This window comes from Polypterus senegalus, chromosome 11, assembly GCF_016835505.1.
Source record: "Polypterus senegalus isolate Bchr_013 chromosome 11, ASM1683550v1, whole genome shotgun sequence".
NCBI lineage: Eukaryota > Metazoa > Chordata > Cladistia > Polypteriformes > Polypteridae > Polypterus > Polypterus senegalus.
In genome coordinates, this window is record NC_053164.1 from 114,473,011 (window position 1) to 114,497,320 (window position 24,310).

The 24,310-nt window shown below is 42.9% G+C and overlaps 1 protein-coding gene across 1 annotated transcript in view; it reads left to right on the plus strand.

Moving 5' to 3' along the window:
* Window positions 1–24,310, plus strand: part of LOC120538598 (cystine/glutamate transporter-like) — a 91,406-nt gene that overhangs the window by 42,425 nt on the left and 24,671 nt on the right. Inside the window, exon 6 of the mRNA XM_039767987.1 lies at window positions 22,624–22,668. Coding sequence (XP_039623921.1) covers window positions 22,624–22,668 — 45 coding nt within the window. The remainder of the gene's footprint in view (window positions 1–22,623; window positions 22,669–24,310) is intronic.

The window sequence follows — 24,310 nt, forward strand, 5'->3', positions numbered from 1 at the left end:
GCAGTTACCAGCTGTCAGCGTCTCTCTCTTAGACATAAAATTTGGCAATGAGAATGGCTGAGTTTTCCCTTTCACCATCACCTCCCTTCCTACTTTTACCCGGTGAGCCTCTGATTCTGTGGACTCGTTGGCTACAATCCTTTGAAGTCTGTCTCACTGCCTTGGGGCTTGAGGATGTTTTGGCCGCTTGCAAAAGGGTGCTACTTGTTCATTGCTTGGGATCGGAAGGGCAGCGAGTGCTTGGGACTTTGGGACTGGCTAACACATACGATACTGCAGTTACACTTTTGAATGCCCACTTCTCTGCCCCACAAAGTGCTCTACTACAGCGATTTATTTTCAGACAGCACTGTCAGCTAGCTGATCAGTATGTCGCAAACTTAAAAGGACTAGCTAGCTCATGCAAGTTCAGGGGTATTACAAGAGGAAATGATCTGCGACCAGCTAATCGAATGCACTAGCAATGATAAAGTTTGCGAAAGGCTTTTGCTTGAAAAGGATGATTTGACATTACTAAATGCAGTCGCAATAGCATTCAGTGTGGAATCTGCAGCTGTTTGTGCAGTGGAGCTTTCAAAACACTTTGCTTCTGCCTCTGCATCAAACAGTTACGCGCAGCACTCGCAGATAGATGATTCCGCAGCATCCGAATTCAGAGCAACAGACAGAGAACAGACAGTGCAGTTTGTTCAGCGCACAGGACAACTTCAGCAGCACTGTGGAAACTGTGGATCACGATCACACACAACCAGAGCTCAAAGCTGCCCAGCACATGATCAGACCTGTCGCAGCTGTGGTAAACAGAACCACTTTGCTAAGGTATATCATTCTTCATCAAACAGACTGCAGCTATAATTCACAATGTGATTTCAGGACCAGCAGCTTTCAAGTCATGCACAGTCAGTTTAAATGGTGTGAACATTTCCCTCTTGTTAGACACTGTTGCTACAATGTCCCTCTTAAATATACGCACATATAAACAGTTTTTCAGTTCTATGGCCTTGTCTCGACCTACCACAACTGTCAGTGGTTATGGGGACTCTCGGATCTCCCTGATGGGTTCAGTCTACCTCACTGTTCAGTATGGCAAAGATGTTCTGCCTAATGATTGCTTTCATTTTACAAAAAAAAGGGGCAAATCTGATGGGGTTAGATCTGTTTCTTGCCTTGGGATTTTCTCTCTTAGATAAAAGTGGCATGCAAATCTTACAGGTAATCTCACTACAACAACAAAAATGGCCAGGACTCTTTACAGGTTTGGGTTGCCTCACAGCCTACACTCACAAGCCTTTACTCAACCCCACTGCCACACCACTTATACAGCCTTTATGACGTATCCTGCTGGCCTTCTGAGATGGGGTGTCCACTGAGCTGCGGCAGCTACTAGCAGCTGGCATTATTGAACCAGTCAGTGACTCCCCATGGGTCTCTAACATCGTAGTAGCTAAGAAGAAGTCTGGTGGCTTGCACATCTGTGCAAATCTTCGTGCAGTAAATAAAGCAATAATTCCAGACAAATATCCACTTCCCACTTCAGAAGAACTCACAGCGCAGTTTTATGGTTCTATCTTATTTGCTAAATTGGATCTCAGGCAAGGCTATTTGCAAGTGCCCCTCCACCCCAGCAGTAGAGACCTCACAGTTTTTGTGACACATGTCATGTTTTGTTAAGTACTGTTTGGGTTATGTTCAGCACCAAACAGCTTTCAAAAAGTCATGTCCTCAGTGTTTGATGGCATCCCTGAAGTGGTCATATATTTAGACGACATTGTTGTACATGAGGCCACTGCTGCTGTTCATGCCAAATGTCTTCACATTGTCTTTTCAGTTCTGTCTAAACACAAGCTCACATTGAATGCAAAGAAGTGTGTCTTTGCAGTGCCAGAGATAGAATTTGTTGGATTTCAAGTATCAGCTGCTGGCATATCTCCACTCCAGTCAAATGTTGATGCAATCCACCCCATTCCGGAGCCTACATCTGCAGCTAAGGTGGCTTCCTTTCTGTCAGTTACTATTTGAAGATTTTGCCCCAGTATTCTGTTACTACTGCACCATTGCGCCAGCTCCTGCGGAAGGATGAGCCATGAGTGTGGTCTCCTGATTGTGCCAAGGCTATTCACCTCCTGAAATCACAGCTTACTTCCCCTCCAATTCTAGCCCACTTTGACATCTCTAGCCCCACGTTTGTCACCTGTGATGCATCTGCTATAGCAGTCGGGGCCGTGCTGTCACAAAGTCAGGGTCAAGTGGAGAAGCCCATAGCTTTTGCTTCTCGCGCCTTCATTGAAACAGAGCGGAAATACTCAGTGGGTGAACATGAGGCACTGGCATGTGTCTGAACATGTGAGAGATGGCACCTTTACCTGTATGGCAGACATTTCACACTAAGAACAGACCATCAAGCTCTCACTACCCTGCTGTCAGCATCTGGCACTGGACATTGCCCATTGAGGTTACATCGCTGGTCTGACCGTCTTCACCAGTACCACTTTACTCCCCAGTTTACTCTGTGGTGTGAAAATGTTATTGCAGACCTTCTGTCTCGCTCAGTTACGACTTCAGCCCAGCCTCCTGACTCTGACCAAATGGAACATGATATTGTCCAGATGATGCACATGTCTCTTCAGACTACTACATCTCTCCAAGAACTCAAGGAGGCCTCTGCACATGACCTAGTACTATACCAGGTATGCCACTTTATCAGGAATGGTTGGCCTAGCATGGCACCTGAAGATCTGTTACTCTTTGCTAGAGTGAAAGAATAACTCTTCTGCTGGAATGGTTCTTGTGTGGCACAAGGGTTTCGTAATGTGCTCCGTGCCGTGTGTTGTCAATGGCACATGAGGGCCACTTAGGTATAGTGAAACTAAAACAAAAATGTCGTCACTTGGTGTGGTGGCCTGGCATAGACAGGGACATTGAGATTCTGGTTAAAGATTGTGTGGCCTGCCTAGTAAGTGGCAAGACAGGTCTCCAGGCCCTTCCCCATTGCAACCTATTGCCTGGCCCACCCAACCCTGGGAACATATACAGATGGACATCTTGGGAGAAATCCATGGTGTCCCTCACCATCAGCGGTATTTCGTTGTTGTGTATGACTTACACTTGAAATGGCCAGAGGTTACTGCAACTGGCACAGTTACATCCTGTGTCATCATTAACATTCTGGAATCACTGTTTTCTCGCTGGGGTCTCCCTAAGATCATTACTACAGATAATGGGCCTCAGTTCACCAGTAATCAATTTACCTCATTTCTGGAATCAAAAAGCATTAAACACTGCATATTACCATCCACAGTCTAATGGAGGGGTGGAACGTTTCAACCAAACACTAAAAAATGCCCTTAGGGCACACCAGGCAAGGGAGTGTTTTTTTGATCAGGCTCTGCTTAATACCCTTTTGCACTACAGATCATCCCAGCATAGCACAACTGTAGTCTCGCCTGCTTTCCTCATGCTAGGTCGTGAGCTTGCCCTACCTCTAGACAGACTTCGTCTTTTTTTCGGTCAGAGTATGCCCTGTGCCCTCCCTTCAATTCCTCACATTAAGCACTCTGTCACCAGACAGCAACACAGAATGAAACAAAGGTTTGATCAATCAAAATGAGTCAAGTAGGTCAACATAGTAGTCTCGGACTGGGTAAGAGTTCGAAAGCCTCATCGTAATATCAAAATGGCCTCTTTCTGGACCTCACCAGTACAAGTCAACCGACAGCTTGGCTCAGCCACATTTGGTCTTGCTGACGGTTCTCGGTGGCATGCCACATGTCTTTGTAAGGTGTCACCACCATCATCTGTTGTAGAATTTCATCCTGCTGACAAAAAAAAAATGTAAATTCTTTGGCCATTCCAAACACATGGCTGGGTGACTCTGGGTAGCACAAAATAAAGCCGAGCCTGTTATTCAGGCCCAGGAGCCATCTCCACTTCCCACTCAGTTCCATTCTCACCCTTGGCACATGCAGGATTTTGTTACTACGTTTCATGCTTAACTGTTCTGTTATATACTTAGATTTCTTTGCTGTTGGTGGGAGGGGGGAAAAATGTTATATATGTGCACTGTGATATTAATTGCAGGGTTCGATTATGCAGCCATGTGCGGTAGGTCTGCTTTTTGTGAGATGAGCTTGATTGCTTTGGTCTGAGAGGTGTAAAAGAAAAAGGAGACAATAAAAAAGGTTTTGAGGGTGTTGCACTTATAAGCTGTCAGCGTCTCTCTCTTAGACATAAAACAATGAAGATACCTCTGACTCTAATTGTGACTGTTCCATTGCTCTATGAAGACAGAACAACACTCTGTTTGCATGCAACAACCCTTTACTTCCATAGTCCCTTTTAAATATTTATGCATGCTTTTTCAAGTATACAAAGAAAGCACAAAACACGGCACTGTCGCAAAGCTGTGCAGATATGACACTGACAACCTTCTCTGAGTAATGCTCAAAAACAGGTGGCTGCAGCATTTTTTATTATATGATGGTGATTAAATGCAATGGCTATTTACATAATTTTAAAACTTTTCCCATTGTAATTCACACCAGTTTTCTCCTCTTTCCGTAAGGTAGTCTTTCTCCTGTCAGTACTATATCAATCCTCAATATTATCAACTTTTATCCACGAATTAGGATAAGTGCCTATGTGTCTGTCTGTGTGTCTGTCCACTTGCTATGTCTCAGTCATTCCAAAAAATGGATGCATTCCATTTATCTTTCCAATAGATCACACATCACAAATATTAACACTGCTTTTACAACAAACAAAACATTACAAATGGCATATCAGAGACATCTGTATTGCATTTGTCATTTCAACAGATGGGGCACCGCAAACATTTGTAGTAATGCATTTTCCTACTAAAAATATTTGTGATGCGCCATCTTTTAAAATGACAAATGTGATATATTTTATTACTACATGTATTATACACTCTAATAGTACACTTCAAATATTAACACACAAATTATATATATATATATATATATATATATATATATATATATATATATTTATATATAGTGGAGACTAGGGGGTACTGTTGTTCTTCAAACTCAGAATACAAGTGCAGTCACACAGTAAAAAGGCTTCAATAAACATGTTAGTATTAAATCCAATACCTTATACAGGTTTCAATACTCCTTTAACAGACTTTCCTCCACAATAAATCCTTTGTCTCTCCTCCAGGCAAGCTTTGTCCACCTCTTCCCAACTCAGCTCACATTGATGATGTTGGGTAGTTCCTTTTATCTCAGGACCCGGGAGTACTTCCGGTGATAAATGGTTACAGACTGGCAGCACTTCCAGATCGGGCAGAACCTCCTTCGAGGTGTGTAGCTTTCTTATAGCTCCCTCTGGTGGCACCCACACACCCTGACAGGGTTGTTCTCTGAGACTACATATCCCAAAGTGATCTGAGGGTGCTCTGAATGGGAGCTCTGCCCAAGAGAAGCTGGCTCCTAGTGTACTGGGGGAATAAATAGCCACTAGAGATAGTCCTTCCCTGTCTTTTCATTTTATCCCAGCCAGAAAATACATCTGGCCTGGATGCCTGTTCCTTCACCTGGGGCTTCCTGTCCAGGTAGAGAACCTTTCTCTCTCAGTATGCCCATGCATCCACCTGGGACTTTGCATTTTTGTAAGGAAGCTTCCCATCTACTGGTCAGTATGCCCGCCCATCCCGTTTATCACTGTGGTATAGCGGGTCTGTGGCTCTGAACAAATGGCCAGTTTTTAAAATAATCCATGTGGCCATGCCAGTCTTCATGGATGCAATAGTGCAGCTGCAGGGAGTTGATGAGGTAATTGGGGCGAGCTGCACCTGCACGTGAGGGTGCGATCGTTCTCAATTAATTAATCGGCTTCCTGTGGTGCGTGATTGAGATGCTGCAACCACAGAGCCGTATAAGACCGGCACAAGAGATTAGAAGAGAAACGAAAAAAAATTAAAGAGGCTTAGAGAGCATAGATTATTCAGAGGAGTGGGTTTGATCGAGGTGGAGTCCTCCCTAGGGATCCGAGAGATGACTACGTGTGCGAGAAGGAAGACCGGAGGACAACCAACCCTGAGCAGTCTGACAGACGCCGGTGGAGGCAGCCAAGTCAGGTCAGTAGTGTGAGGACCGCGGCGAATGAAGTCTCTCCAGCTGAGCAAGCCTTGGGTGAGTTGGAGAGACTAGGAAGGAGCTATGCTTGGCTGGTGTGGCCCCAATATGGCCGTAGGTTTTTAATTCATGTTTTTAGCCTGGTTTTAAACTTTTGGATTTTTCATTGGTTTTTATGGATTATTTATTGGAACATTTTGGAGCACTGCACTTTAGTTGGACTCTGATTAGTTTGGTTTTTGTTTGTAATAAAAGTTGCACCTCTTTGCACCACCCCTTGCTCAGTTTGATTTGTCCCCATCAGACCAGCTCATCCAGTTACATTACTGATGGTGTTGGGTTGGAGAGGCTCCCAAAAGGGACGAGGGAGCATGGAGCAGGACCCACACCATTACAAGCACTTAAAATATATGTATATATTGTAATTATTACAAAATGGATTAAATTCATTTTTTTCCTCAGAATTCTACACACAACACCCAATAATGACAACGTGAAAAAAGTTAACTTGATATTTTTGCAAATTTATTATAATAAAACTTTTTTCATAACTAAATGTGGAAAAAGTGATGCGTTGTGAATACTTTCCGGATGCACTGTGTATATATATATATATATATATATATACAGTGGTGTGAAAACTATTTGCCCCTTCCTGATTTCTTATTCTTTTGCATGTTTGTCACACAAAATGTTTCTGATCATCAAACACATTTAACCATTAGTCAAATATAACACAAGTAAACACAAAATGCAGTTTTTAAATGATGGTTTTATTATTTAGGGAGAAAAAATCCAAACCTACATGGCCCTGTGTGAAAAGTAATTGCCCCTTGTTCAAAAATAACCTAACTGTGGTGTATCACACCTGAGTTCAATTTCCGTAGCCACCCCCAGGCCTGATTACTGCCACACCTGTTTCAATCAAGAAATCACTTCAATAGGAGCTGCCTGACACAGAGAAGTAGACCAAAAGCACCTCAAAAGCTAGACATCATGCCAAGATCCAAAGAAATTCAGGAAAATATGAGAACAGAAGTAATTGAGATCTATCAGTCTGGTAAAGGTTATAAAGCCATTTCTAAAGCTTTGGGACTCCAGTGAACCACAGTGAGAGCCATTATCCACAAATGGCAAAACATGTAACAGTGGTGAACCTTCCCAGGAGTGGCCGGCCGACCAAAATTACCCCAAGAGCGCAGAGACGACTCATCCGAGAGGTCACAAAAGACCCCAGGACAACGTGTAAAGAACTGCAGGCCTCACTTGCCTCAATTAAGGTCAGTGTTCACGACTCCACCATAAGAAAGAGACTGGGCAAAAACGGCCTGCATGGCAGATTTCCAAGACGCAAACCACTGTTAAGCAAAAGAACATTAGGGCTCGTCTCAATTTTGCTAAGAAACATCTCAATGATTGCCAAGACTTTTGGGAAAATACCTTGTGGACTGATGAGACAAAAGTTGAACTTTTGGAAGGCAAATGTCCGTTACATCTGGCGTAAAAGGAACACAGCATTTCAGAAAAGAACATCATACCAACAGTAAAATATGGTGGTGGTAGTGTGATGGTCTGGGGTTGTTTTGCTGCTTCAGGACCTGGAAGGCTTGCTGAGATAGATGAAACCATGAATTCTACCATCTACCAAAAATCCTGAAGGAGAATGTCCGCCATCTGTTCGTCAGCTCAAGCTGAAGCAATCTTGGGTGTTGCAACAGGACAATGACCCAAAACACACCAGCAAATCCACCTCTGAATGGCTGAAGAAAAACAAAATGAAGACTTTGGAGTGGCCTAGTCAAAGTCCTGACCTGAGTCCAATTGAGATGCTATGGCATGACCTTAAAAAGGCACTTCATGCTAGAAAACCCTCAAATAAAGCTGAATTACAACAATTCTGCAAAGATGAGTGGGCCAAAATTCCTCCAGAGCGCTGTAAAGACTCATTGCAAGTTATCGCAAACGCTTGATTGCAGTTATTGCTGCTAAGGATGGCCCAACCAGTTATTAGGTTCAGGGGGCAATTACTTTTTCACACAGGGCCATGTAGGTTTGGATTTTTTCTCCCTAAATAATAAAACCATCATTTAAAAACTGCATTTTGTGTTTACTTGTGTTATATTTGACTAATGGTTAAATGTGTTTGATGATCAGAAACATTTTGTGTGACAAACATGCAAAAGAATAAGAAATCAGGAGGGGCAAATAGTTTTTCACACCACTGTATATATATATATATATATATATATATATTGTAGCGACCTGTGGTCGAGTCTTGAAGTTTTTAAAGCCGATTTCTGCCGTGCACCTCTCCCAAGCTGTCGGCTAGCGGATTGCCAGCGTTATGCACGCAGCTTTACCCAGCTCTCCAAGTAGCGAGCACTCGTGTCCCATACACCGCACGACTACGAGTGTCTCGGCAGCACGCAGCTGTACCCAGCTTCTTAAGTAACGAGCACTCGTGTCCCATACACCGCACGACTCCGAGTGTCTCGGCATTAATTGCTTAGATAAAATCTTAGCAATGAATAACAGCTCTGTCCTGTTGTATCTCTTTATTCACAGATAGCCAGTAAACAAAGCTCGACATTATTGCACTGCCATGGTCAAGGTCATGCACGAAGACACATTTCACATAACCGGTACTTTTACAAAATAAATAACCCCGGACGGCGATGACCCAAACCCACCCAACTAATTGAACACAAACACAACAATTATTTACAAGTTAAGACATTAATAAATACAACAGGAAAAACATTATAAAAAGCAGTGAACGTACAACCTTCCCACAATGCATCACTCCGGCAGCGCTGACTGCCGTGTCGCTACATAGCCCCTCCCAAGAGGGTTTAGTGTCCTCACAACCCTAGTCGTTACATTCAAAGTCTAATAAATATCCCGGTCGGCGAACACGCTTTGGCCTGCTTGACTCGCCACTACTCGTGTCAGGTTCAGTCTGGAGACTTTCAATGTCTGTCTCGACACCGAGTGTGGAGGTTAGAGAGCCACTTTGAGTTCCAATTCCTGCTGGTGCTGGGGCCAATGGGTGGTATGGTGCTAAACGATCTTTATGTAGCACCACCCGCCTGCCCCTCCAGGCATTCGACTCAAAACAACTTCGAAATCATGTCCAGAATTTCTCCCGGTCCCTGCCAATGGTGTGTCAGTTTTGGGGACAACCCCCGTTTCCTTTGTGGGCAAAAGACCCACACTTTGTCCCCTTGCTTGAAAGTTGGACCATGAGCCCGAATGTCATATGCCCGTTTCTGACGGGCTCCAGCTCCCGCTAGTGCCTCCCTGGCCAGTTGATGCACGGTGTTCAGTCGCTCTTTTAATCGCCGGAAATAGTCCGCCTCGTGACCGCCAACAAGCTCAGGTTCAGGGGCGAGCCAAACACCAAGTCCACCGGCGCACATCTCTCTTCCGAACATCAGCCCCGCCGTGTGCACTGACTCGATTCCTGAACGGCCGCCCTATCGCCCACAAGACCAGAGGCAAATGTTGGTCCCAGTCTCTCTGGTGTTGACTAGTGAGGATGGCAAGTTGGGCGCCAGGGTGCGGTTAAACCGCTCGACCAGTCCATCGCTTTGAGGGTGAAGGGGAGTGGTTCGGTCTTCTTCACCCCAGCCGCTGACACACCTCTTTAAACAAACGGCTCTCGAAGTTCCGCCTTGATCGCTGTGCAGTTCATTCGCACCCTGAATCGAGTGAACATTTATCCAGCAATTTTGGCGGCTGTGGAGGCACTTTGATCTGAATGGCATATGCCTCCGGCCATTTAGTAAAGTAGTCCATCGCCACCAAAACAAAACGATTTCCTGCCTCGGTGATAGGGAAAGGACCCAGTACATCTACCCCAATCCTCTCCATGGGAGCCCCGACAAGATACTGTTGTAGTGGCGCGTGAGAGCGTTGGCCAGGTCCTTTCTGCGCGCACAAACGTCACAGCAGTGGACGTGCATCTCCGCATCTTGTCGACATCCGGCCAATAGAATGCTGCCGCAGCCGACGACTGTCTTTGCATTTCCAAAGTGCCCAGATCCAGCTGCTCCATGAACCCAACGGAGGACCGTTGCGTAAAGCCTGGGGAACCAGAAGTTGCAAACGGTCAGTTACCCCCTTGGTGCCTGCCATCTTCTGTAGATCACACCATCGTGCAACTCCAGGCTGCCCCACTGAGAATGTAACAACTTGAGTTCCGCCCCTGGGAAGACACGGTTTGCCAATCGGGGCATTCCTGGGTCTCCAGCCAACCCCTTACCTCCTCTAGCACTTGGTCGTCTGCTTGTAGTTGCCGTAACTGGTCGATGGTGAATGGTTCCCCTGCTCCATCAGTGTCCTCAAGCCCGCTGCTGATGATGATGGTCCCATACCCCTTTCTTCTTGCCGGCGGCAATATCGACAGTCGCCGAGGACGCATGGTCGCCTGGAGAGGGCATCAGCATTTGCATGCTGCCGTCCTGGTCGGTGTTGCACCTCGAAATCATACTCCTGAAGTATTTCTATCCACCTTGCCACCTGGCCCTCAGGTTGCCGGAAGTTTAACAGCCATGTAAGGCTAGCATGGTCAGTTCGAATTGTAAACTTAGTGCCCAAAAGGTAAGGCTTGAAGTGTCGTACTGCCAGGATTACTGCCAATAGCTCCCGCCGGGTAACGCAGTAATTTTTCTCCGTCGACTGAGGCTGCAGCTATAGTAGGCCACCACTCTCTCTCCGGTCCCCTCTGGGAGAGTACTGCGCCAACCCCACATTACTAGCGCCAGTGTCCAAAATAAAGGGTTGGTTGGGGTCAGGGTAAGCCAGGACAGGTGCACTGGTAAGAGCAGCTTTTAGTTGTTGAAAAGCGGCGCGCAGTCCTCCGTCCACCCAAACTGTTGGCCCTTACTCGTCAGTTGGTGCAAGGGGCTAGCAATGGTTGCAAAGTTTCTCACGAATCTCCGGTAGTATGAGGCTAAGCCCAGAAAGCTCCGCAGCTCGGTGATGTTGGCTGGTGGGGCCAGTTGCTCACGGCAGTCACCTTCGCTGGGTCGGTAGCCACTCCACTCGCTAACCACATGTCCCAGAAACTGAGTCTGTCGGGAGAGGAGGTTACATTTCGGGTTCAACCGCAACCCGGCGCTACTGAATGGCTGTCAAGACTTCCCTTAAATTGTGGACAGCCTGATCAAAGTCTCTGGCATGGATTAGCAAATCGTCCAGATAGACCACACATCGGGTTCGGGGAATGTCTTTAGGACCCGCTCCATCAGTCTTTCAAAGGTGGCCGGTGCGTTACACAGTCCAAACGGCATCACCTTGAATTGCCACAGCCCTTGTCCTATGGTGAATGCGGTTTTGTGTCGGTCCTCTGGTGCCAGTTCCACTTGCCAATACCCACTGCGCAAGTCCAAGGTGCTGAACCAACAGGATCCAGCCACATAATCCAATGCATCATCGATGCGTGGCAGTGGGTATGAGTCTTTTCGAGTGACTTCGCTTAACCTCCGAAAGTCCACACAGGCGCCAACCCCGTTTTCTTCCGTACCATGACCATTGGTGCAGCCCAGGGCTGTCCGAAGGCTCAATAACGTCGTTGGCTGCCATCTCACAAATCATTTCCTCGGCAGCTTGACGCTTCGCAAGAGGCAATCGGTGGGGGCGCAAACGAATGGGAGCGGCATGGCCAGTGTCTATGTGGTGTTTCACTAAATTCGTTCTAGTACAGTCCTCCTCTCGAGCCGCAAAAATGTCCACAAAGTCTCTCAATAGTTGTTGAAGTTGCTCCTGCTGTGGCGTTCAGATGTTCCCCACTTCGACGCCCAATTCCTCTACAGCGCAACTGTCTCAGCTGATGGGTGGTCGCGTGAGGAAAACCGTTGGGAAGCACTGGTCTGAGCTGCAACATTCTCCTGGGGTCCCCTTGAGTCTCTGCATCTTCCGAACAACGGTCGGGAGCGGTGAGCCGTGGTATCCAGGCAAATCCAAGCCAGCAGCCCTTCCAGGACGGTTCCAGCCCGATTGGAGCGACACAGTCTCATTACCTAGGCAGAGGACGGCCCTAGACACATCAACACATGCTCCCCAGTGGGCCAACAAGTCCAACCCAATAATGCACTGGTCTTTAATGTCCGCAAGCCAGAATTCGTGGTTGGTCTGGCTCGTCCCTACCACACAGATAACAGTTTCTTTCCGGCATTACTGTCCGCTCACCCGTAACCGCGCGTAGTTCGCTATTTGTGGGGTCCAGCCCTCGGAAGAAGACTAGCTGTTTCTGGCAACACTCCTTTTTAGCAAACAAATAGTGGACCCGTGTCCACTAAGGCACTGCATGGCCGTCCATCAATAGTGCAGTCTAGGTATAGTCCAGTGGAAAATCCACAGCCCAACTTTGAAGCAGTCTTTGTTGAGGGGTGCTGAAAACGGAGCGAGGGTCCCCTCACGGCCTCACCCGATGTCGCTTCCCTGCGGTGATGCTGTATGAGGCAACGGACTTGGGGCAGGGCAATCCCTGGCAAAGTGCCCTGGTTCTCCGTGATCGAAAACAGCAGTCCACTCGTTGTCTCTGTCGGGGTTGATGTTGATTGGGCGGCTGACCTCCACTACCTCAGACAGGTCCCCTTCCGCCTTCGCTCAACGGCTCTTGTTAGTCGACTCGGTCGTGGCGTTCGCCTTGTCGGTGACTCAGCCTGTAGTATGCCTTCAACCCGCTCAGCCTCTTTTAGTGCCTCGCTCAAATCTCGGGGTAACGATAGACAGACATGCTGGCGAAGACGTTCTGGTGTGAGGCCCCACAGGAAAGCATGAAGGCCGAGTTCTTCCCTCACTGCTGTCGAGAAAGTAGGGTAACCTTTTCGTATATACCCTGACGCCAGCGGCAAAGGCTCCTATACTCTCACCTTCATGCCGACGCCGGCTAGTCAGCTTGTCTCTGTTGCATTCTGCTGAAGTTCTTTGTCCAAAGCGACGGGTGAGAGCAGCGGTGAGAGCCTGAAGATTACGACACTCTTCCGATGACAGATCAATGAGTACTTGAAATGCGGGACCCTCCAAGGCAAGGGCCAAGTGTGTCGCAGCTTCCTCGCGGTTCCACTCATTGTGTATCGCGGCCAGATCCACTTGTGCGAGGTATGGTTCTAAAGGAGTCAATCCGCTGTATCTCGGCAGCTTAGCAGGTGACGGTGAGAAGCGGACCGTGCGACTGGTAACCTGGGGTATCGCGGCAGCCGACGGCCCCCTCTGGCCGTGCTCAGAAGATCGCAACACTGTCCGGGGAATACTGGTACCATCAGGCCGGTCTGCCGCTTTTCTCCGCACAGCTCCGCTGATCAGGCGCTCTAACGTAACGCTGTTCTCTAAGATGGCACGCTCTAATTCTTCAAGACTCTGTTCCATAACGGCGTCTTCTAAACAGCCTGGTCTCCCACTTCTGACACCAATGTAGCGACCTGTGGTCGAGTCTTGAAGTTTTTAAAGCCGATTTCTGCCGTGCACCTCTCCCAAGCTGTCGGCTAGCGGATTGCCAGCGTTATGCACGCAGCTTTACCCAGCTCTCCAAGTAGCGAGCACTCGTGTCCCATACACCGCACGACTACGAGTGTCTCGGCAGCACGCAGCTGTACCCAGCTTCTTAAGTAACGAGCACTCGTGTCCCATACACCGCACGACTCCGAAAGTGTCTCGGCATTAATTGCTTAGATAAAATCTTAGCAATGAATAACAGCTCTGTCCTGTTGTATCTCTTTATTCACAGATAGCCGGTAAACAAAGCTCGACATTATTGCACTGCCATGGTCAAGGTCATGCACGAAGACACATTTCACATAACCGGTACTTTTTACAAAATAAATAACCCCGGACGGCGATGACCCAAACCCACCCAACTAATTGAACACAAACACAACAATTATTTACAAGTTAAGACATTAATAAATACAACAGGAAAAACATTATAAAAAGCAGTGAACGTACAACCTTCCCGCAATGCATCACTCCGGCAGCGCTGACTGCCGGGTCGCTACAATATATATATATGTGTGTGTGTGTGTGTGTTTGTGTAAATATGTGAAAATAAACACATACACACACACACTAAACCAGTTAAAAGTCTGGACAAACCCAGACCCCAGGATGGTGGCATTAGAGGCAGAGTTTCAAAGGAAAGGCCCTATCTGAAGAAGGCAAAGAAAACAGAAAGAAAACACTGGACAGAAAATAAGTGTACTGTGGTCAGCATCCTGGAGTTATCTTTTCTGTGTTGCAGATGACACTGGTATTTGGCATGCATTGGCATGCATTTAAGGAAAAAGCCAGCTAAAGACCTGCAAGGGCTTTTGCTTCTCAAACTACAAACTCTGATGTCCTTATCTTCTTGTGTAATTGTGTACATTGGCCTCACAATTCTTTTAGTATTATTGTTAGCTCCAGTTTGCTCCCTTCTCTAGAAGTAATAGACAAATGTATGTGAAATCTTCTATTTCTTGTCAATCTTTCTTATGGAATATTATTCAGTCAGCAAAAAAATTTTAGACTGACGTGTTTCTTGGTAAAGCTGTTTCATTTTGGCCTTTTCTGAGCTTTGGGAATCCAAGAAGTTTCCAACCCATTGGACCAGAAAAAAAAAAATTTTAGTGGTGCTAAAGGTTGTTCCAATAACTAATTAGCATTTAAAATGACAAATTAATGATAAGCTAAGGGTGTTTATCATTAGGACACTGAATGAGTGGCTGCTAGAAATGGGGCTTTGGAGTCATTTATGAATAATCACAAAATTAGTCATTTCAAGCCATGATAGCTATTAGAAGCACTTGTAATGTCTTGGATAAATGTTAAACCAATTTAATGGTATCCTGATAGAAACAGGAATACATTTCTATTAAAAATATAAAAATGTATGAGTCTGTTATGACTATTGTATACAAATGCAAATGATTACAGTGATAAAACAAGCATTTTGAATTGAGCTTTAGCTGTGCTTTCCTTTCAATTCTTTTTCTCATTGTCTGCTTTTAGCTGTTTTGTTCCAAAATACATATTATATATTTTTCCCAGTTGCTAACACATAGTTTCTACAATACTATACAATTTTCAAAGTTCAAGCTGAACATACAAATTGAATGGAATTCTCTCTTGTCAATACGCATGCCATGAATCTTTCACACAATCAGGTGTTCCTCTTAAATGGCACTCTATAAATTAGTTTCATTCTCACCCTGTTTTTTGTTTAGAATAGTGGATATGAAAACACTCTATGTTGTTGAATACATCATTGTCTTCCATGACATGTGTTTGAACTTCTGGAGTTTGAAAGCATTTTTTGCCAGTACCATATTTTTAATTTTGTCTTCTTGTACTTGAGAAAAAGAGCACTCGTTCTACCACCATTTGGTCTTCTGTGAATTCTTCAGAGTGAAGAGAAAATTGATTACTCTTTCTCTACATAGACAAGCCATAATTGAGAAAAAATATTATAAGTCTTTTCTGTTTTCATTGTGAAATGTCCTAATGATTCCAGCAACAATATAGTGGCTCAGATTGGGCTGGACTCACTGCCTAGCTTCTTGGCATATTCAAGCCTTGGTTGATCACATTCTCTCCCAATATTGCTCTTATCTCTTATTAACTCCAGATCTTATAACTTCATCCGTGGATGTTACAATTATTGATCCCAGGTGCTCATGTAGCTAAACAGGTAGCCCGATAGAGGAGCAACAGAGGCAGAAGAGGTGGTGTCCTGAGATGATTCAGAAAGCAAGGACTATGACAGCCACTGCCTGGAATATGTCTATCTAATGTGTGCTTCCCGGCAAACAAAGTTAACAACCTGCATCTGTTAATACATACTAAAGCAGACTTTTCTTTTTTATCTGCTTTGTGCTTTACTTAAACATGGATGAATGATATATTCCTGACTCTGCATTGGACTTACCTGATTTCACACTGTACTGAGTGGACCACATTACAGAACTGTGCAGCAAAATAAAGGGAGGAGGAGTGTGTTTGTACATTAATCAAGGTTGTTGTGTGACGGTTCTTTATAAATCATGCTTTTCCTGACCTAGAATTGCTTATTATAAACTGTAAGCTGTTTTATTTTCCATGCAAGTTTTCCTTAGTAATTCTAGCCTGTGTTGACACCACCAGTGCTCATGAAGTGTAGTGGTGACTCACTGATGTAATCACTGAGATTGAAAAACACAGCCGAGACTCGCAAATCGCAATTTTGTGGTTTCTTTTTTTTATTTTATTGATTTTATTTGAGGAAAATAACATTCTGTACAATCAAATCAAACTTAACATGCCCACCCGAGAGAAAGGGAGGAGAGCCAACAGCAAGAGCAAATCTTCAAAAACAACAAAGAAGATAAAATAAATACTTATAAATACTTCTTCTAAAATTGTATCAACTAGATCCTTCCACATTATAAAAAAGTTTTCCACACATCCTCTAGGTGAGAATTTAATTTTTTCCAGTTTCAAATAGTATATACAGTAACATCAGTTACCCACTTGCTTATAACATGTGAGCTGGGATGCTTCCAATTGAGCAAGATAAGTCTACGTACTAGTAGTGTGGTAAAGGCAATCACGATCAGTTTGTCCTTGTACACTTTTAAGCCCATCTGGGAGTACACTAAGCACAGCGATTACAGCGCTTAGTGGGTAGGAGTGATTGTGACACCAAGGCTGTCTGAAAGGCATTTAAAGATTTCAGTCCAGAATGATGTTAATTTGGTGCAGGCCCAAAACATGTGGCCCAGTGAGGCTGGATCTAGACTGCAATGTATACAGTTTGAATCTTTGTCTGGAAACATTGTGGACAATTCTAAACAAGATACATTTGCTCAATAAAAGATTTTAAGCTGAATAACTGAATACTTTGCGCATATGCAGCTAGAGTATATTATATGCATGGCTGCCTTTTATTCTTTTTCTGAGATATTAAGTGGAAAATCCTTTCCCCACCATACCCTGTGATATTTTAAAGAAAGAGACTTTAAAATGTTTTTATATATTATTTATTGATTTTATATATTATTAACTGATCAATATTTCTTCTGGAATAGACGTGGGTGGTAAGTGAGGAAAATTGGACAGGTTCCTTTAAGTAAAGTTTCTGATTTGTAAGTAGTAGGAACATTGTGTTAATGGGAAGTTTGTGTCGTAGTTGTTCATAAGATGCAAAGACATCCTCTATATACAATTCTCTAAATGGTTTAATCCTGGACGTATTCCAAACATTAAATACTGTGTAGGTTTAAGACGGTAAAAAAGGGTGATTATCATGTAGAGGTGCAACAGATAAAAAATTCTCAGCCTTAAAGTGCTTTCTGAATTTGTTCTATATTCTGAGTGATATATGGACAATTGTATTATTAGTATATTGACGATAATTTGTATTTTTCTCTGAAGCACAAAGCAGGGCATGTAATGAAGTACAGGAAGATTTTATTTCTTTTGTGGACCAGGCTTGTGCATATTCATCAATTTGTGCCAATTTCCAGGCCTTTATACCTTGTATATAGCATCCATCCATTATCCAACCTGCTACATCCAAACCACAGGGTCATTGGGGTGTGCTGGAGCCAATCCCAGCCAACACAGGGCGCAAGGCAGGAAACAAACCCCAGACAGGGCGCCAGCCCACCACAGGGCACATGCACACACCAAGCACACAATAGGGACAATTTAGGATCGTCAATGCACCTAACCTGCATGCATTTGGACTGTGAGAGGAAACTGGAGCACCTGGAGGAAACCCACGCAGACACGGGAAGAACATGCAAACTCCATTCAGGGAGGACACGGGAAGCGAACCCAGGTCTCCTTACTGTGAGGTAGCATTGCTACCCACTGAGCCACTGTGCCGCCCCTTGTATATTTGCACCCCAGAAATAAAATTGATTGTTTCATAGTGCGAAGCCTCCTTCTGCTTTAGGTCTGCTGTGTGGTTTCTTTTTTTTATTGATTTTATTTGAGAAAAATAACATTCTATATAATCAACTCAAACTTAACAAACCAGAATTCAACCCCCACCCAAGAGAAAGGAAGAAGAGCCAACAGCAAGAGCAGATCTTTATAGAGGCACTTGCCATCTTTGTAGAGGCACCTTTTGGATCTGTGGATATTTTGATTCTAAATTGTCCCTAGTTTGTGCTTGGTGTGCGGGTGTGTCTGCACCCTGCGGTGAGCTGGCGCCCTGCCCGGGGTTTGTTTCATGCCTTGTACCTTGTGTTGGCTGGGATTGGCTCCAGCAGATACCCGTGACCCTGTAGTTAGGATATAGCGGGTTGGATAATGGATGGATGGATATTTTGAATTCCAAATAAATTATGTTATTGTTTAGTCTAATTTCATAAAGAACAATATTTTTTAATGTATAAGGGAATGCTGTGAAACAGAAAAAGAAGCTTGGGAATGATATTCACCTTGACAGTATTAATTCTTCCTGCTAATGTGAGTTTTGAGGGCAGACCATCTGTTCACATCTTGTATAATTTTTTTCCATGCTGATAACAAAATTTTGTTGAAAAAGATCTTTATATTTACTTTTTAGGTATTTAAACTGATCTGCTAAAATAAGCGAGTGGATGTGCTAGAGAAAGGCACACTTTTATTCAAATTAATATCTTTTGAAATCCTGCTAGTGCATTAAGGACTGGGACTGGGTGATTTTAACCATGTCAGTTTTAACCAGGTCCTTCCTAAATATCAACAGCAAATAAAAAGACCTACCAGACCAGAGATGGAAATATTCTAGATCACTGCTACAGTATGCAGCTACTACCGTTTTTCCCAAATGCTTAAACACTAGATCTTGAACAGTCAGCTAGATAACCACTTGCTCTAATTCGGTCCTGAAAATTGTCACACTATTCCCAAAATTACAAACTGTGTTCCTGTCATTGGTGTCATATCAGAGATTGGTTGCACCATTTGAGCAGATTTCAAACACAAATCCCATTGGTAAAGCACACTTATCATCATACAGCCAATCTGAAAACATTCCTTTCTCTAATCAAACACAAGATATCAAAACTTAAGCTCAGCTAGCACTCAGTTCTGTACTGTAGCTGAAAACGCTGTCAAATTGCTTCACACTTGATGCTAAACTACTGACTGCAGATAAATGAAGCTGTGTGTGTTTGGTGTGTTATTTTTGGATGAACCTAAAATGGATAATAGACAAGGAGCCAGACGAGAATAAGGAAAAGGAAAGCAAAGAACTATAATATCAGATCATAATCATACTACTGTGGTTGACCATGTGCTTGCACATTGTCCAAATCTCAGTTGTTATACAGTAGCTTCCATAGTCCATTCCTTCAGATCTGAGAACAGGTAAAGCACTTTACTTTTATGGCATTTAACAGACTTACATTGAATAATTACAGGGACAGTCTCCCTGGAGCTGTAGAAAAATGTTCACATTGCCAGTACTGGATTGATCATAACCAAAAATGAAACTGTACTATGATCTTCCACTGTGTTATTTCTACATATTGAATGCAGCTCCCAGAGATGCATTGTGTGTGCGTGTGTTTTGTGCATGTAGAAGTGAAAGGTGACCTCATAGTGCGGACAGATAATGACTCTAATAGATAGTGGGGACAGATAAAGGCCAACAACATTATTCACTTATGGGAAATTCAGAACAGAGTCATTGAAGATCATTCCAGGGTATTCATCAAATCACTATTTCTACTATTGTCTGCATAGTATGTTGTAACAACCTGAACATGAAGCAGGTATACAAAGTTATTTTTGAAAGGAATTCAGACCAAATGAAGACCTAATGCCGGCAATATGTACAGAAATGATCATTGCACCCTCATACAGTATGTAGTACCAAGTCACGATACAGTAAAAAGTACAACACTGATTAAGTGTACAGGCAAAGTTCAAACTTTATACTGTACAGTGTGCTTATCTCTGTTCTTTTATTGTAGAGAATTTTTCAGCTTGATGCCAAGGACATGCCATATAATTACATTTTTGTTGAGGTGGCTGGATTTAACCTCACTAAAAGAAGGAGAAGCCGCTACAACATTATTGGGCAGCATACTATTGTGGAAATCCCTGGGCAATGGAGAGGCAATGTGACCATGTGTGCAGCCATAAGTGAATAAGGTGGTTCTCCAACACCATACCATTTGGAACCTTTGCAACATAGCACATCTGTTGAATTTCCTAGATCAGCTTTTTCAGTGTTGAGCGACTGAGATTTATGCATCTGGATTTTTTTGTGTGTATGCACATTTCTGCTTTTGTCCATACGCCACATTTTAGTTTGAATTCTACGCACGGTGTTATGCATGAGGCCCAAGGACCTTATTTCGACTTCCACACTCAGGCACTGTTCAGACCAGTTGTCTACAGTATATGCAGACATTTTCAAGAATCTCTGGATCTGTGTAGTGTTCCTACATGCTTCAAGACCTCCACCATCATTCCAGTAGCTAAAAAAAAATCAAAGGTCACAGGCCTAAAAGATTACATACCAGTAGCTTTAACCTCTGTGGTAATGAGGACCTTTGAACACCTTATTCTAAATAACCTCAAGAATGCTACAAAAGACTTCCTGGACCCATTTCTATGGATGATGCATTGAATTTAGGTCTGAACTTTATTTATCAATACCTTGATAAGCCAGGGGCATATGTGAGGATCGTGTCTGTCGACTTTAGATCTGCTTTCAATACAATCATCCCAGAGCCTCTACATAAGAAACACCCCATTCAACCTACCCAATTTAGTCTGCAATTGGATTCAGACTTTTTTACAAATAGGAAACAGTACATGTGGTTGGGCAAACAGATGTCTGACCCATTGACCCATAGTACTGGAACACTACAGGGATGCGTCCTTTCCCCACTATTCTTCTCACATTATACAAATGACTCTAGCTCTGGTGATTTGTCTGTCAAACTTCTTAAATCTGCAGATGACATAACACTAAGCCTCATTTCAAGCAATGATAAGTCCATATACAGACAAGAGGTGGAAAATCTGACATTGTGGTACAGCTACAGTTTTTTTCCATGTGCAATTATTCTAACTAATCAGGTCTGAGCTTCAACTCAGTATGTAGAAACATCTGCATACTAGACTGCCTAGACATTTTAATCCTACTATCTCATCATTTTGTGTTTTGCCCTTGTATGCTGTATCATATTTAATCATTTTATATTCTTGTATTTATCTTTTCCATTGTGTGTTGTCCTTGTATGTTGCACAAACACTATGAAGATAAATTCCTAGTACACATTAGCATATGTGTCCAATATGTGTTCCTGACAATGCAAAGTATTGTACAACACACACAAATCAGTAAAAAATGTTTATTGTATAATAGTATTCATATATGAAAGCACAATGAAAGTGAAAAGCAAGTGGGAGATTGCACAACTGCACTGTAACAAAAAGATACAAAGGCAAACCTATGTACAAGACGAAGAAAACACAATATAGACTAGAAAATAATGTACGAAACACAAATAAACACCAAGGCTAGTATTCTTTGTTGAGCATCAACTCTCTCCTCTGTGTTAGGCCACGTAGATCCTGTCAATGTCATATCTTATGTTTTACCTTGCAAAGCACTGAGGGAAAAACCATCTTGCATGCCTCATCCACTCTTGACAATCGTCAACTGGGTTATGTTAACAAGCAGCACCCATTGCTCCCAGAAAGGACATTTGGTAATGAAGCTGAAAATCATGAATCTTTCACCACCACAGGTGGGCAGCAGACCACTCTCTCACTACACTGGAGTGATGAAACCTGATGCTGTTCCAAATTACTCCAGAATTTGGGAAGTCAGGCCTCGCCTCTTCTCTCCCTTTCTCAGGGATAAGAGCGCTGCATAGGTTACACATGGTTATGTGACTCCCATGCTTCCCTGGTACATTCACTGTGGATGCCCTGTGATGTTCCTACCATATTTGCTGATTTTGTTCAGGTTGAATTCAGCCCTTTCCACATGCAAAATTATGTCTGGGGGGGTCCCTTGATTCCATCTCTATCACCTTGTGCAAAACACCTCAAAGCAGTTCACATACTGTAAACTACAAATAGTGTAGAACAGCATTCCAAAAAACAAGGCAGTAACGGCTAATCCACTATAAGAATGGAAGGCATTATTCATGTATATATTCCTCAAATGTGTTTTACTTTAGTAAAAGCAGGATAATGTACCATAGTGGGGCACATTCAAAAGTGATTTTGCTTTGGAATTGAACACCTGCCTCACCGCTCATTCATTGGTCAAGAGTTCTATCTTCAATTCTATTTTATGAAAAACTTAGTTATCTCTGAATTTCTCCATTAAAACATAAGATAATCATTTTTTGTCATTCATCACAGCAAACATTTTGGTGCAAATAAGAAGTAAAAAAATATTGTTTTTGTGTGTAGGATTCCCAAAATGATACAGCATACAAAAAGGAATTATGGTTGACCTGCATGCTTGGCATGCACCTTAGATCTGAAGACAGTCTTTGATTTTACTATGACATGGTAACAGAATTCTATTTTATTTTAACAGGTATGTCTTGAATTATGTCACAGAAGAAGTCATTGATTCCAAAAGGTATTGAGATTTTTGTCACTATTTGCAAAAAAGATCTTAGGAAGATCATACCTAATTTTTAGTTGATCAGCATACTGATCAAATAAAAAAAATGACATGTGCTGGTCAGTTTACTCACTAAGCTAGATACAGTATTGTATTTGGTACTGCTAAGAGAACTGAATATGAGGCAAATTAAACACATACAGGGAAGCAATTTCATGTAAAATCTTTCTGTTACGGAATGTAGTGGGTCTCACCCTAGGATTGTATGTTTGGTTTATTTCATTTTTGGTTCTTTTTTCTGATTTTGTTTCATTCCTGTTAATTGTTCTCTAATTATTAAGTATTTTCTTGTAGTGTCTTTTGTTAATTTATTTATGCATTCAGTTAATTTTGCTTTGAAATGATTTATTACACTTAAGGCTGCAAGGGCAAGACCACCTAATTAGACTAAAAGAACTAGGCGTCTTAATTAATCTTTTAGGTTTTAAAACATTCGACAGTAAATTCTTTGTGCTATTCACCCTGACAACACCCTGAGTTCAATGACAGTCTGCAAAACACCAACCCTGAAAGCCACTGAAATGCCTTGATTGTTGTAGTGGCTCTAATGTGATGCCCTTTTCCAATTCCAATAAGCAGAATGCACCCTTACAAAACAAGACAATTCAGTTACTCTAATGTAGTGGTGTCCAGCTCTGGTCCTGGAGGGCTGCAGTGGTTGCAGGTTTTCATTCCAACCCATTTTCCTAATCAGTGACCAGTTTTCACTGCTAATCACCTTTCTTTTCCCTTCATTTTAATAGCCTTGTTTAGAAGGATTCAATCCTCTAAATTGAATCGTTTCTTCATTAAATGGTAGCCAAACAGAAATGAGATGTGAAACAAGCTAATAGATGACCAGCTAAGTTGGCGCTTCAAACTCCAACCAATTTCACTCCATCTAATTTCTCATTTAGAAGCCTATTCTTGTTGTTAATTATGCCCGTTATTTAATTCCATGGCTTGTTGCTGCTCTCATTCTGCCACAGTAGACATTTCCAAAACTATTAATCCTCTTTTTTATAAGAACACTGTCAACATGTTTTGTTAACTTAAGCAGATCAACATTTATGGAGACCTTTAACTTTTTTTACTTCTCTGAAGGGCACAAGTTAGCTGGTCATGTGTCAGCTTGTTTTGTGTCTTGTGTGATTATTTTTTTACTACTAATTAAGGAAAACAGAAACAATTTACGGGTCTGAGTCAAGTCAATTAAAGTGAATACAAAAGAAATTAATTAGCAGCAACTGGTCACTAATTAATAAGATGGTTAGAAAGAAAACATGCAGCTGCTGCGGCCCCCCAGGACCGGAGTTGGACACCCCTGCTCTAATGTGTGAGGCTCTTCTCATACATTATATACTTTTTTTCATTTTTTCATTATTATTACTGCTATTATAAATATTGTTGGCTGTCATGTTTTGTTTTTTAATTTGCCTTTACTGTCTCTGAGTTTGGGTTCCCAGAATACATGTGTAATACATGTAAAAACAATAATAAGTTTCCTGTCAGTTTTATCTTTCTTCTGACTTAATCAAACTCAAGAGAAAGAAATTGATTAAAGCCTTGACCCTCTTTTTGCCACAAAAGAGGCATGCATATTTGAGAAATGTGACAA